This window comes from Lissotriton vulgaris, chromosome 7, assembly GCF_964263255.1.
Source record: "Lissotriton vulgaris chromosome 7, aLisVul1.2, whole genome shotgun sequence".
Taxonomy (NCBI): Eukaryota; Metazoa; Chordata; class Amphibia; order Caudata; family Salamandridae; genus Lissotriton; species Lissotriton vulgaris.
Window position 1 is genome coordinate 861,038,630 of NC_141695.1, and position 14,798 is coordinate 861,053,427.

At 46.4% G+C, this 14,798-nt stretch overlaps 1 protein-coding gene across 3 annotated transcripts in view; it reads right to left on the reverse strand.

Annotated features, from left to right (window-relative positions):
* Positions 1 to 14,798, reverse strand: part of LARP1 (La ribonucleoprotein 1, translational regulator) — a 773,488-nt gene that overhangs the window by 55,733 nt on the left and 702,957 nt on the right. For 2 of the 3 annotated variants that reach the window (XM_086931250.1, XM_086931252.1), the window contains exon 17: positions 7,856 to 7,977. In XM_086931250.1, coding sequence (XP_086787376.1) covers positions 7,856 to 7,977 — 122 coding nt within the window. The remainder of the gene's footprint in view (positions 1 to 7,855; positions 7,978 to 14,798) is intronic. The other variant, XM_086931251.1, reaches the window with a different exon arrangement.

Sequence of the window (14,798 nt, forward strand, 5' to 3'; positions counted from 1 at the left end):
AAGTGTGGCATTTCACACGAAACGGGGGCCCCATGTTATTGTGCCAAGCGCGAGGCCCTGGGCGGCTGCCCACCCTGCCCATGCCTAGCGCCGGCCCTGAGAGCGGCTACAGCTGAGCCATGTGTTTGGGAGCCACTGCCGTCTGAAACTTCACGAGAGGGACCTAGTGAGTTCTCCCCTCTTCTGTGCCATGTCTGCCATAACCCCATGTTAGCTCCTACGTTGGGGGAATTTGCTTGGCAGTGATAGCAATGCCAGAGAGTCCTCGACAGAGGCCCAGTGTCATTGAGAAACAAAGTTGCTAAATTACCAAATTCACTGTGGTAGGTGTGCAGATGTCGCTGTCACCTTCGTGTTGTGCACAGCACCATATACCATGTATTTGGAGGGCAGGTTGCTGCTACTTGTACGTTTATGGCATGACCTCGTGATTTCTGAGATACGGGGGACTTATGGTGATATAGATATGGTTATGCTTTGGGTAATTCTTCTGTGTTATGCATTACCTAACTGCTTCATATTTATGCCCTGATGTGTAATATAGGTTTTCCTCACGTTTCCAGTAGCCATTGGAGAGAGGGTCTCACATATGAAAGGAGCATACAGGAAGGGGATATCTCAAATGAAGTAGTGCACAGGGGTGGGGGGTGGTACGGGCTGTCACAGCTGATAGTGGCACAGAGAGGAAGGGTACCTCTGACTACAGGGATAAGGGTGCATTTGAGCACCTTCAGGGACAGAGTAGCCGTGCATTCAAGCCATTTCAAATCAAAGACAGTGAGTGCCTTTGTCCATTTTCTTATGAGCCATGGTGGTGCATCTAACCATCTTTAGAAACAAAACGGAGCATCTAGGCGGCTTTACAAGAGTGATGTGCCACTAAGCATGTTCGGGGACATTGAGCTGAAAACATCTTAGGCACGAGGGTATGTCCACACTTCAGAGCTCCGTTGTGGTCCAGCTAGGTGTCTGTTCCAAAAATACCAACACATACGTACAAACAGATGCCCCAAAACAGATGGAGGGAAAAGGAGGTGAATAGAAGCACTAACAGAGTCAAGAAGATCACGCCAAAGGCACAGTGAGATTAACACAGGCACCTGAAGACACAAATGTTTCTATGCACTTACGGTCACTTAACACTTAAAGTTTATTGCAAACTACTGCTTTCATTTTTATTTTGTTACAAATATAATTATAATATGTTCATCTGCTTCATACCAATTATGTTCATGGAAAAAAATGAAAGTACTTCTGAGTCTTATATCTCCCCCCCCCCCCGCAAAAAGTGACATAATGGAGCCGCGGCCAATTGCCAATAGGTCAAGGGAGCCGCAGGTCAAAAAAGTTTGGGAACCACTGTTCTATGCGGATGTCTGAGTTCTCCCTCTTTCTAGCCCCTCACTCGAAATCACATCCTTTCTTGCTTGGACTATTGAGCCATATAAGAAGGCGCACCACACGATCCTCAAGGTTTTATTAGAAAAGGTACGACTAACCTTACACTCCTTTGCCTTATGGTTGGGATATAGGCAATAAATAGTATTTGTGGGGGTAGTCTATATGGAGCCTTTTCTTATAGCAGGTAGCACATGCTCTAAAAAGACTTTCTCCTTATCTGACATGGTTATGCCAGAATCTGTAAAAGCAGCACTAAAGATGGTCCTGCAGTAGCAAAATGCTGCTCTGAAGTAAAGTACTTTATCCAAATTCACTGAAGTAGAAGAGCTAGAAAACGGTGTTGGATCTAGCCCTGATCTCTTGACTGGGTGAGAGTATTCTGTTTAATTCAGAGACTCTGTCCCTCACCACCCCTTGTTGTAAATATTTTTGTCCACCCTAAGCGTGGAAGGGTATACTCAGATGTGAGTCCCTTGCTCATTGCACCATCAGGATTCAAGCAAGCCGGGCCGAAGACGGCTGAAATGCCAGAAACCGGTCCCCGGTAGCTTGTTTCCTTCCCAGTGTAAGAATTGGCTTTTGTAGTTTGGTTTGCCCTGTTCCCATCATGCACTGGGACAGGAACAGACTAATTTGCATACAGCCAGGTTCTGAAACTGGGATGGTGCAGTGAGCTAAAAAACGGTGTTGGATCTAGCCCTGATCTCTTGACTGGGTGAGAGTATTCTGTTTAATTCAGAGACTCTGTCCCTCACCACCCCTTGTTGTAAATGTAGAAGAAAACTAAGCATAGCTCAGAGGAGACTGCCTAGCACAACTTGCAGTAGAAAATCTGAGGGTCTAAGGTTCTCTAAGGGAGTTTTCTAGAGGGGGAGGGTCCCGAATGGTTCAGGAATTACTTTTGGTCTTTTACAAAACGATAAAGAGATCTGTTACAAAACTAACAAGCATTTACAATGCAATGGTCTCGGCATTGTTAAAGTTAGAGCAATTGGCATTGCTCATGACATTTTTATTTATGTTTTGGTTTTTAAAACATAAATAAATGGCATTGTTATTTACAATGCCAATAGCTTAAATCGCTCGCAAATGCATGACCTATTGCATTTACACACATACAGAGCCACCCACACATACAGGCGTTGTAATACCATGCGATGTGTAAACATTGTTGTAAACTAGGTTTACTCTATGATCAAACACAATAAGCCACTTAACTACACGGTGATTAAAGGAGAGGAGTTTAAACTATTCACCAAAGTCATTTTTAAGAAGGTGTTGGATCAGGGAAATAAAGAGTTTATTTCATTCCATGCTACTTTTCTCCAAAATGTGTTTGTTTTTGTAAATTTAGGTTAAGGGACACGGAACATACAAATAGCCACTTTTCCTTCAAATTTGTAGGTATTTTTCGCTCAGTAATCAGCTCTTGCAATGACCTCAGTATTGGGTCATGAGAAAGAATTCGGCCATGGGCTTCCTGCTGCTGGGAAAGTTTTCTTGACTATTTAGTGAACAGTAAAAAGTCTGACATTGGAGCCGGTTGAAGATGTTGTAGAAGTTAAAACCAGTGATGGAGTAACCAGAGCTGCCGGCCTGTGCAGACTGAAGGGCCCATTCAGACAGGCATTTTGGAGTACATAAAATGCATGCCTTTGTGAAATAGCATCAAAACATCTAAAATGCAAATACTCATCTGCAACTAGTACAAGGAGAAAGGACAGTGCCCTCGGTACACTTTTACTAACAGTGAGTTGTCAGTTTCAGGCAATGCAAGCATACGCAAAATATAACTCCTGTAGTACTGCTTCACTCATGCTTTGTGCATAGGCCCCACTGTACCAAACTGGTAATTTCAAAAAGTGCAGCTGGCCTAAATTGTTCTTAGGATTGCCAAAGCCCAAGTCTTAATTCAAAGTCATGCCTCCATCTTCCACCATCCAACACTTCTTATTTCTTTCGCTTTATTCACACTTGCAAGTACTTTTTCGCCCCTCCTTTCGCATTTTTCCACCTTTTTCAAATCTTTCTGTTCCTTCGTCTAACTCCATATTCTGCCTCTCTCTCCACTGCCCAGGGTCAAGTCTTAAGATTAAAGTAAGTTCTGTGTACCTAGCGCGATAAATGGAAAATTAGAAGAGCAGGTACTCATTATATAGAGTGCCAGTTTGCTCCAGAGAAGTGCCGGTACTCTCTCATTAAATGCATTGCAGGAGTGCTGCGAAGTGCTAGTGCTTTCCCCCTTAAGTTAACCCTTTCTATGCTGATGACGGAGCCGCTCCATCATCAGCTGCAGTGGCGCTGTGCTGATGACGGAGCGGTTTCGTCATGGCCCTGCCGCCGCGCCTGCGCGGCGCTGATTTCGTGCCGCGTTCTATTGAGCGGGCGGGGCCATGACGGAACCGCTCCGTCATGAGCACAGCCCAACCACGGCTGATGACGGAGCGGTTCCGGCATCAGCATGCGGCCGCCCTGCCCACTTAGCGCTGCGGCCGAATAGCCGCCGCAGCGATGTGGTTAAAGAAGTGCCAGCCCATTCAAAGCATTCAGTGGCTCTCTGACGCCAAAAAACCACAGCGAAGGCAAAGGTGTTCACATGTGAACTCCAAGTCAGGATCCCCTCTCAAGATAGTTAATGCCCCTCCAGGGGGCACTTGAGCGAATGATGTTAATTTAGCCTCCATCACAGAAAAGAAAGCTACATTAGTTCAGACTAACACGGCGGCGTAAACTTAATCAAGCGGCTCAGAATATTCCAGCCTCTGAACAGAAGCGCCACGTTCTTGGGCGAGAAGATAATTCAGCTTAAGGAAAACCCGCACATCGAGCTGCATTATCAGGAAAAAGAGGATACAGGAGACAACGCGTCGACCTGCAGTTCACCCAGTACCGAACAGAATGAAGCAATAGTTCTACGCTGTCGCTGCGCATCTACTCACTCCATAAAGGTACCCCACCCTCCCGGAAGATGGATATTCTTCGATTACTTCGACAGGCATTGATTGAAAGTGTTACCAGCAAAGAGAAGTAAAACAAGCATTTACAATTCCCCAGCGCACACATCATTGTCACGGGAAAGGGGAGGCACGTCCTGCAACTTAAAGAAGCCTGCTTGAAGGGGCAGCCATGTGTGTGATATCAGCGCCGGGCGCTGGTATGCAGACCCCCCTGCATTCCAACAGGCGCACGTCGCGATCCAACGTGCATTAGAAGCTGTGTAGACAAGAGCTGGCCGCGCGCACAACGTTATCCTATGGGGAAACGCTGCGCGCGGCCAGGTCTTGTCTCACTTCGGCGTCCTAGACTGCTGAGACGCCGACAATAGTTCTCTGGCGAGAACGCGCTTTCAGCGCGTTATAGCCGAGACATAAAAAGGGCCTAGGACTGGTTTCTGCTTTTTATTTGTTTAGTATTTCTATATTGATGTACCGGGGACTCCGATCTCGACGACTGGGAACGAAAAAAGCATGTGAATTTGTGAAAGTTCCAATACTGGTGTAATTATAGGTACTCTGACCAACACATTTAATCTTCCACTTACATGTTTCAGCCCACAATAAAAGGCCCTGGGCCTTCTTCAGGGCAATTGAGTTAGAGGATCCCTACACAGCTAGTGAGCACATTACCATGTAGGTGAAAGTAGTACTTCTTACCTACACCATGCGGAAATGATATCCCCAAAACCTTTGGCAGACTGAGGAGATTTGGCTTAGGTTTCTTGCAGGGCACTGACCTAGAAGAAAGAAGTGACCCCCTTCATGAATGAAGTGGGGTGCATTATATGGTGTGGTTCTGAGACCTCACCATGTAATATACTGCCAGCCCTTCAGGACCAGTTCGGTTTCGGTTGTTAAACCTTTAGCTTATCCTGTGCATCTGTGTCTCTGCACAGTTAAGCCTATCCAAAGGAACAAGTGTAATGCACTTAATCAGCACAAAAACAATTGAAGAAAAGAAAGCCCTCGTTATGTAACCACAAACAAGCACAGGCAAATTCAATGAATGTGACACTTAAAAACTGTTTAAGAAAAGTGGTTCCTTTGGGCAACCAACCCTGGCAGGGTGCCAGTCGGAGTCAGACAAGGCCCTCAGGAACAGTCGCCTCCAAAAGAAGAGTAGACCTGACTCAGTTCCAGGTGCTGTATCCCCTTGCTATGGACTCCTATGGAAGTGGTCCTCATCCTAGGCAGACAGGATGCTGAAGATGCTCAAGGATGCAGTGAATGTGATGTCGTCAACTGGGATCTTCCTGTGGATATTCCTTAGTCCGTGGGCTCGGTTAGGTGGTTCTGGCCACTAGTGTCAACATCCCTGGAAGTCCTCCTGGGCCTAGCAGAAGTTCAGTCGTTACCAGTTGCCTAGTTTGGCAGTCACAGTGGAACCCTTGTTTGGATGATAACCTGTCTCCTGGGCGACCAAGCTGCACTCCAATGACTAACATTCTGCAGACTCCGGGTCACCTTTTGAGCCGCGGGTACTGGTCCCTGGGGCTGCATGGCGACAAGGAGCAGCAACCTGGAGATCTGAGGTACCAATTTGCCCCAGCAGACTAAGCTGTTACGGCCCTATGCTGCTTACAGGTCGTCAGCCAACTGACCCTCAGTCTATTGACTTGGTTGGGCTCAGGAGTCTACTTCTCAATGAGAAGGCACAGTCCCTCTCTTTTGCTAGCCACCAGGTTCAACAGATGCAATCCAAAAAGGTGCAACCTCTCTTCACCGGGTCCTTAGTGCAGCAGGATAGTCCTCTGGGTCCGCTTCTCCAGTCCAACATGATCTGACATCTAGGTGACAGGAGTGCCCTTTTTATAGGCACAAAAAGCCCTCTAGTTATGTTGTGGTCAGTAGTTAATGGGATACTAGGTTTTCCTGCGAAGTGTGGCATCTGGCTATGCCAGAATTCTTCATCCTAACCACAAGGGAAAACCCAGCTCCGCATGTAGGGCTCCCCAGCCCAACTCAGAGGTGTAAAAAGCGGCTACATGTCCCTGAAAAACTGGGCTGACAACGGACGTCTTCCCTATCCCCACTGGTGGCCTGTCTGCCTAAATAGAGCAGCTCCTCTCCAAAGTGTTTCTCATTTCCCCTTCAAAAGTGAATTCTCCTTTGAAGCTCACCATTTGGGCCACCTCATATGTGGCTTCCTGCAAGGGAGAGGTACTTCTATTGTGCACTTTCCTGGGAGTCATTTGCATGTTTATCCAGAAGGGCAGAAAGCAGTCTAGGGGACAGACCTCATGTGCAACCATAAACAGGCACAAGAGAATTTGGGCCACAAAGTGGCAACCTTGTAAAAGTTGCACACTGCAACAGTTACATACATTATAAATTGGGCATCAATTTGGGCTTAATTGAACGAGTGGTTTGATTCCTTCCATATCCAAATTTGGCAAACCCAGTCAGACATTAGAAGGGCTGCTGTGGAAACCTGTAACTTTGCACTCACTATTGGGCCTACTAGCCTTTTCCACAGTAAAGATAATGGCGGGCTTTTACTGTTGGAAGCATGTAAAAACATGCTTCAATTTTTAATACACAGCACCCTGCCATAGGGCTTGATAGGCCTACTTTAAGGGTGGCTTACATTCATTAAAAATGAACTTACCATTGCTATTACTTTAAATGGCAGAGTAGAGGTGGCAGTTTAAAACTGCCCTTTCAGACTTCAGTGGCACACTAGGAGCCTTGTTTTACATTTATGACATCCAGGGTGGCACAATGAGTGCTGCAATCCCTGGGACGACTCTCTAACTTACAGGCCCTGGTTACCCTGGGTACCATATACTAAGGACTTACAAATGAGTTAGCTTATGTCAACTGGGTAGAAGCCAATCGAACCTACACAGTTTAATGTCAGGGTACTATCAGTCCTCCGCGCACTAAGAGTCAAAAATCCAGCAGCATCAGTCCAAAAACTTGCAGATGTCCATAAAAAGTGCATTTCCTTACAATATGTTACAGAAAATCCCTTTTAAAGTCCTCTGAATTGTTCAGAGGGTAACCTTTACAATGGGCCCAATCTTCATCAAAACTTGTTCAGCCAAGGAAAGAATATCAGTGATAACAGCTGATCAATTAAAAAACCAAAAAACACATGGCAAAAGCTTTTGCTCAGGGCAAACATTCAAGATCTAGATCATGCTCTCAAAGATTATGAATCAACAGCCATCTAGAATTCAGAAAAGCAATAAAGAACTAGATAATCTCAAAATCACAACTCAAAAGATTTACAGGCTACAAGTCATTATGGTTTGTATATGCATTCAGTGAAGTTATCTAGTGCGCCTCCATGTCACCCTATACGTTCGATGCTACTATATAGCAGCGACTGAAACACAAGGTGCACATCTCCGGGCCTTATGCTCAGTCATAAGTAACATCTTCAAACACATGCAGTAAACCAAGTATTTACTTATTTGACCAACAGGACAGAAATTTTTCTGCTCAGAACTCACTTATGCTCTTACCAGCTTCATAATCTCGCATAGTCTCCTCCTGGAAATCACGGAATATGTCCACTCTGAATTTTCTCTCCAGCCCATAACTATAATATCTAAAAAGGCACTCCAAGCCATACCTGTTGAGAGAAAAAGGCCACTATTATAAAGTATGCAAGGCTGTGTGTAGGCCTTAGGGCAAATCTGCCTCTACAAACAAGAAGAAAACGCAAAATTCAGAAGAGGTACAATATTAATAAAGCTGCAACACCATCTTATTTTCAGGCCTGGGCTATACTTGGCAGTACTGCTGATGTCCGGGAATTCAATGGTATTGGCCTTGTAGTGGATAAACAATGTACTCATTGTGGAAACCTTGCTTTTTTAAGTAGTGGTGCCAATATAAGGGCACACCATGCTTAAAGTCCATACGATACTTATTGGTTTACAGGGCTTACTTTAATAATCTGAGGTGCTCTATTTATGGTAGTGTGGGTGAGAAGCTTAGGCTTATCCTAGAGAAGGTTTAAAAATTTGTTGTACACACAGAGTCAATAAATGGTACACACACTAAAGAGACCAATTTATAAAAAAGGATTACGTTACTTACTCTGTAAGCATCTGTTCTTGTCATGTTAGTGCTGTAGATTCACATGCTTTGCATAAGTCCGCCATCTAGTGTTGGGCTCGGCTGTCTACAAGTTGTTTTTGTTCCAAGACTTTTTTCCGAGTCCAAAGGCTGTGTGAGCTCTTCTCAGGAATACTGTGCATGGTCATCCATGCCATCTTCAGATTGTTTTGCCGTGTGTAGGTGAGAATGTAAAATATGCTGTGTATATAAGCATTGAGATGGCAATTCGTTAGTATGATATAAAGTATATGAACTGCAACCTATACAAGAATTTGGGGAGGAGGGATGGCACATGTGAATTTACAGCACTACATGCCAAGAACAGATGCATACAGGTAACAATCTGCTTGAGGAATGTGTGCTGTAGATACACATGCTTTGCATTGATTTTAAAGTCCCTCTCCCTAGGTTGTGGTTAACCTGTGGGGGTTGCAGTTGTCTTAAAGAGTCTTAAGTACTGCCTGACCAACATTGGCTTGTCGCCGTGCAAATACATCCACACAATGTTTTGTGAAGGTTTGTGGAGTAGATCATGTTGCTGCCTTGCAAATATGAGCAATAGGAATCTTTCCTAAAAAAGCCATAGAAACTCCAATTTTTAGGTTTTGCCTGGCGTCCACTGCGCAGCAGTGTTCGAGCAGGCAAAATCTTTTGTTTAGCAGTACGGGGCTTTGTCCCGCCTGTTTCTTCCATTGGCTAGATCCATAAATGGAGGCTAGCCATTGGAGGAGAGATCTGTCCGTTATTCTCCGAGCAGATTCGTGGGCGTTCGAGAATTTTTCTCATCTCGCCCCTTTTTGAACATCATGCGGCGGTAGGCAGGCGCGCAACACCCATTGGGCTCACCGGGCTTCAGCCCCCCCCGTCGCCTCCTCTGCCCGGGCTAAGATTACACGCACTGAAATGGTGCAAGATAGCATCCGATCGGAGAATTATTTTTTTAATGCTTTCTGAGAGGCCCAGCAGCCCGAGCCAGCCAGCCTCTGCTTCAGTGAGTGACCTCCTGCCCCCACCTCTTGTTTTCCTTTACGGTGGCGCCGCGAGGTGAAATCCTTGCCTGAAGGCAGGGATTTCACCTAAGCACTTGATCGCTTGTGAGCATGGGGTGTGAAGCGCACAGCAGGGGGAAAGGGCTGGCCAGTTAAGGTGATGCTTTTCCTTTGTAAAGGAATTTCTGCTGGCGTCATAGCCCATGGGGTGCTGTCTGTGCACTTGTATAGATGTGTATTTCATACAAGTGCGCAGACAGCAACCCCTGGGCTATGACGCCAGCAGGAATTAATTTACAAAGGAAAAGCATCACCTGCACTGGCCATCCCTTTGCCCCTGCTGTTATTTATTTATTTATTTTATTTGATTTATGCATTTTTATATAGCGCGGACTTTACCCGAAGGCGTCAGAGCGCTTCACATTAGGAACAGAAATGAAACATAATGAGAAACATTACAAAAGAGCAGATTACTAAAACATACGTTACTTACATAAGGTAATAGTGACAATTGTGAGCAAACAAAAAAACATGAGGTAGTAAAAATTGTGAGCAACCAAAAATACATGAGGTAATAAAGGTAATAATGACAATTGTGAGCAAACAAAATACTTGAGGTAGTAAAAATTGTGAGCAACCAAAAATACATGAGGTAGTAAGGGTAATAGTGAGAATTGTGAGCAAACAAAATACTTGAGGTAGTAAAAATTGTGAACAACCAAAAATACATGAGGTAGTCAAAAGTGCACAAGAGGAAAAGTGACAAGTGTGCAGTTATAAGAGAAAACAGAGTATAATTTGAGGTATAATACTGCAATAAGTGCTGGCACAAGAACAGGCGTTACGTAGGCAAGGTGGCCCTTGTGCAAGTATCAAAGGTAAAAACATGTGAGAGGTAGCAACCGTGTGTTACATGGGCAAAGTGTAGTGTGCATGTTACAAAAGGGCACCGAACACAAGTACATGGAGAATACTGCAAAAAGGCAGACACTCCCACCACAGGAAAACACTGGGAAGGCACTCCCATGGTCATGGAAAGTAGAAAATATCAGTAGTGGGGAGTCTTCCTCCAAATAGCAAGAGGACGTGAATTACTTTTGGAGGTGTCTCTGGAGGAGGAGAACTTTGAGGTCCCTTTTGAAGGCCTGGGAGGAGGCGGTGGTCCGGAGCTCAGGCGGAAACGAGTTCCAGATTCTCACTGCGTTGCCTGAAAAGGATTGGGCCATTGTTCTTTCCTTCTTGAAAGTGGGAGGTTCAAGCAGTAGATTCTCGGCATTGCGTGAAGGTCTAGAGCCTCCAGAGAGTTTCAGTTTATTCGCCAGGTAGCGGGGAGAGGAGGAGTGCAAGGCTTTGTGGGTGATACAAGCGGTCTTGTAGATAGCTCTAGCCTCGAAGGGAAGCCAGCGGAGGGTGGATAACATCGGTGTGATGTGATCGCTTCTTTTGGCCCCATAGATGAAACGAGCTGCTGAATGGAAGACAGACTTAAGTGGAGACAGGTGAGATTTGGGGAGGCCAGTAAGAAGAGAATTGCAGTAGTCTAGTCTGCAGAGGACCAGCGATTGCACCAGGGTTATAAGGTCCTGCTCCGGGAAGAAGCGACGGATTCCCCAAAGAAGGCGCAGTTGGTAGCGAGCAGATTTTGCAATAGAATTGATGTGGGGAGTTAGATTGAGTTTTTTGTCTAGAATGACACCAAGAGATTTTGCGCTGTCGACAATGATGGGTTTGTTGTTTAGTAGATTCATCTGATCCATCCATGATTGAACCGGGGGAGGAGAGAGTGAGGAGGAGAAGAGGAGGAATTCAGTTTTGGAGGGATTCAGAATCAATTGATGAGATGACATCCAGTTTTGAATGGAGTCAAGAGTAGATCTTAGGATGGAGAGATCATGAGTGGAGGCAACCTTGAGGTAGAGTTGAGTGTCATCAGCATAGAGATGATAGTGAATCCCGGATTTGCTTAGGAGGTTTCCCAGTGGTTCTAAGTAGAGATTGAACAGTGTGGGTGCAAGTATAGAGCCTTGGGGAACACCTTGACCCACCGCCACAGGAGAAGAAAGACTGTTCGCTATTTTGATCATTTGAGATCTGTCAGAGAGGAAGGATGCAAACCATTTAAGCACAGTGCCCTCCATGCCCATTCTCTGTTGAAGAATATTGAGGAGGGTGTTGTGATTAACAGTGTCGAAGGCTGCGGAGAGGTCAAGGAGAATAGCAGACAGGACCCCCCTGAGTCGAGTATCCCCAATGCATCATCAACCACTTGCAGTAGGGCTGTTTCAGTGCTGCAGTTTTGGATGAAGCCGGGCTGACTGTCTGTGTACTTGGATGGAATTCACATCCAAGGCGCTGCTCACCAGATAAATGGTGAACAGGGCCATGGATCTTTCTATTTTCGCATCCAAGGGCACCAGGGAAGAAGCAGAGGAGGCCCAGGCAAGGAGAACCAGGAGCCATTTGACCCCCACCTATCTACTCTGAGACCTTCGAGGGACTGGATGCCAGGACACAGTGCTGCTGATCAGCCAGCCTCCACAGTATAGTATCAGAGGAGCAGGCAGCAGTTTTTTATTTATGTAAGTCCCAGTAACTTTAATGCATTTTTCAGCACAGCATTACCTACTGCCTGCATGTCTAGGTTACTTTGAATGTTGTTCTTGACTTACATACATAGAAACGTCAAAGAGGACAGTCCCCTCCAAATATGCAAATGTAGTGTAAGTTTGTAGTGTTCATTTTTTTTTGTGGTGGTAGTGGGTAATTTTAGAGTTCAGGGTGGGTGTGGGTTTTAGGGTGCCAGTGAGTACTTTTATGGTTCAGGGTGGGTTACGGATTGGGGTGCCAGGGGGTAATTTTAGGGTTCTGAGCGGGTATGGGTTTTGGGGTTCCAGGGGGCAATTTTAGGGTTCAAGGTGAGTATGGGTTTTGGGGTGCCAGGGGACATTTTAGGGTTCAGCGTGGGTATGTGTTTTGGTGTGCCAGGGGTAATTTTAGGGTTCAGGGCAGGTGTGGGTTTTGGGATGTCAGGGGGCTATTTTAGGGTTCAGGGTGGGTATGGGTTATGGGGTGCCAGGGAACATTTTAGGGTTCAGCGTGGGTATGTGTTTTGGTGTGCCAGGGGTAATTTTAGGGTTCCGGGCAGGTGTGGGTTTTGGGGTGTCAGGGGGCAATTTTAGGGTTTAGGGTGGGTATGGGTTATGGGGTTTCAGGGGGGAATTATGGTTCAGGGTTGGTATGGGTTATGGGATGCCGGGGGGAATTTATGGTTCAGCATGGGTATGGGTTTTGGGGTGCCAGGGTTAATTTTAAGGTTCAGGGTGGGTGTGGGTTTTGGGGTGCCATGGGATTAATTTTAGGGTTCAGCGTGGGTATGTGTTTTATAGTGCCAGGGGTAATTTTAGGGTTTAGGGCAGGTATGGGTTTTGGAATGTCAGGGGGCTATTTTAGGGTTCAGGGTGGATATGGGTTATGGGGTGCCAGAGGGGAATGTATGGTTAAGCATGGGTATGGGTTTTGGGGTGCCTGGGGTAATTTTAAGGTTCAGAGTGGGTATGGGTTTTGGGGGGCAAGAGGGTAATTTATGGTTCAGCATGGGTATGGTTTCTGGGGTGCCAGGGGTAATTTTAGGGTTCAGGGCTGGTATGGGTTTTAGGGTGTGAGGGGGTTAATTTTAGGGTTCAGCGTGGGTATGTGTTTTGGTGTGCCAGGGGTAATTTTAAGATTCAGGGTGAGTATGGGTTTTGGGGGGCAAGGGTGTAATTTTAGGGATCACTGCGGGTATGGGTTTTGGGGTGCCAGGGGTAATTTTAGGGTTCAGGGCAGGTGTGGGTTTTGGGGTGCAGGGGGCTACTTTAGGGTTCAGGGTGGGTATGGGTTATGGGGTGCCAGGGGACATTTTAGGGTTCAACGTGGGTATGTGTTTTGGTGTGCCAGGGGTAATTTTAGGGTTCAGGGCAGGTGTGGGTTTTGGGGTGTCACGGGGCAATTTTAGGGTTCAGGGTGGGTATGGGTTATGGGGTGCCAGGGGGGAATTTATGGTTCAGGGAGGGTGTTGGTTATGGGTTGCCGGGGGGCATTTATGGTTCAGCATGGGTATGGGGTTTGGGGTGCCAGGGGTAATTTTAAGGTTCAGGGTGGGTGTGGGTTTTGAGGTGCCAGGGGATTAATTTTAGGGTTTAGCGTGGGTATGTGTTTTAAAGTGCCAGGGGTAATTTTAGGGTTTAGGGCAGGTGTGGGTTTGGGATGTCAGGGAGCTATTTTTGGGTTCAGGGTGGGTATAGGTTATGGGGTGCCAGATGGGAATTTATGGTTCAGCATGGGTATGGGTTTTGGGGTGCCTGGAGTAATTTTAAGGTTCAGGGTGGGTATAGGTTATGGGGTGCCAGATGGGAATTTATGGTTCAGCATGGGTATGGGTTTTGGGGTGCCTGGGGTAATTTTAAGGTTCAGGGTGGGTTTGGGGTACAAGGGGGGAATTTATGGTTCAGCATGGGTATGGTTTTTGGGGTGCCAGGGGTAATTTAAGGTTCAGGGCGGGTATGGGTTTTGGGTCTCCAGGGGGGTGATTTTAGGGTTCAGGGTGGTATTGTTTTTTGGGGTGCCAGGGGGTAATTTTAGGGTGTGGGGTGGGTATGGGTTTTGGGGTGCCAGGGGTAATTATAGATTTCAGGGCGGGTATGGGTTTTAGGGTGTGAGGGGGCTAATTTTAGGGTTCAGCGTGGGTATGTGTTTTGGTGTGCCAGGGGTAATTTTAAGATTCAGGGCGAGTATGGGTTTTGGGGGGCAATGCATCAAACTAACAAAAATGTGTGCTTTAATTGTTGTCCAGTTTCAAATGCAGAATTCCCCACATTTTTTCTCAGCTTGACCTGAGCATTACCCGATCCTGATTATCTGCCATTTTAGCTCCGCCCCATTGATTTACATTAGCCACGCCCCTTCATCTGCCATGTCAGCCCCCCCCGAAATTAAGACCTAGTTGCGCCCCTGGCGGTAGGCGGTTGTTTTTTTCTTCAAAGGTTTTTTTTGTCATTCCTCCAGGCCGACCGCCGCCGGAAGTAGTCCAGGTGAGTGCTTTTTTTTTCTTGCCTTCTGCCTTTTGATTGTGCCCGTTCCCGCCCCCCCCCGCTATCCGTGTGCCCGTTCCCGCCTCCCCTCCCGCTGTCAGTGTCTCCGGGCCCACTTGTAAATGCTTGTTACTCCCCTTGCCACTGTTAGGTCTCAGCCTCCATTTTTTTTAAGAGTTCGTTTCTCTCCCAGCTTGTCACGCTCCGATCGGCGTAACATTCTACCATTCCCCAATACATGTCTGCTTTCTTTTCTTGCCAGTCTTCACCAA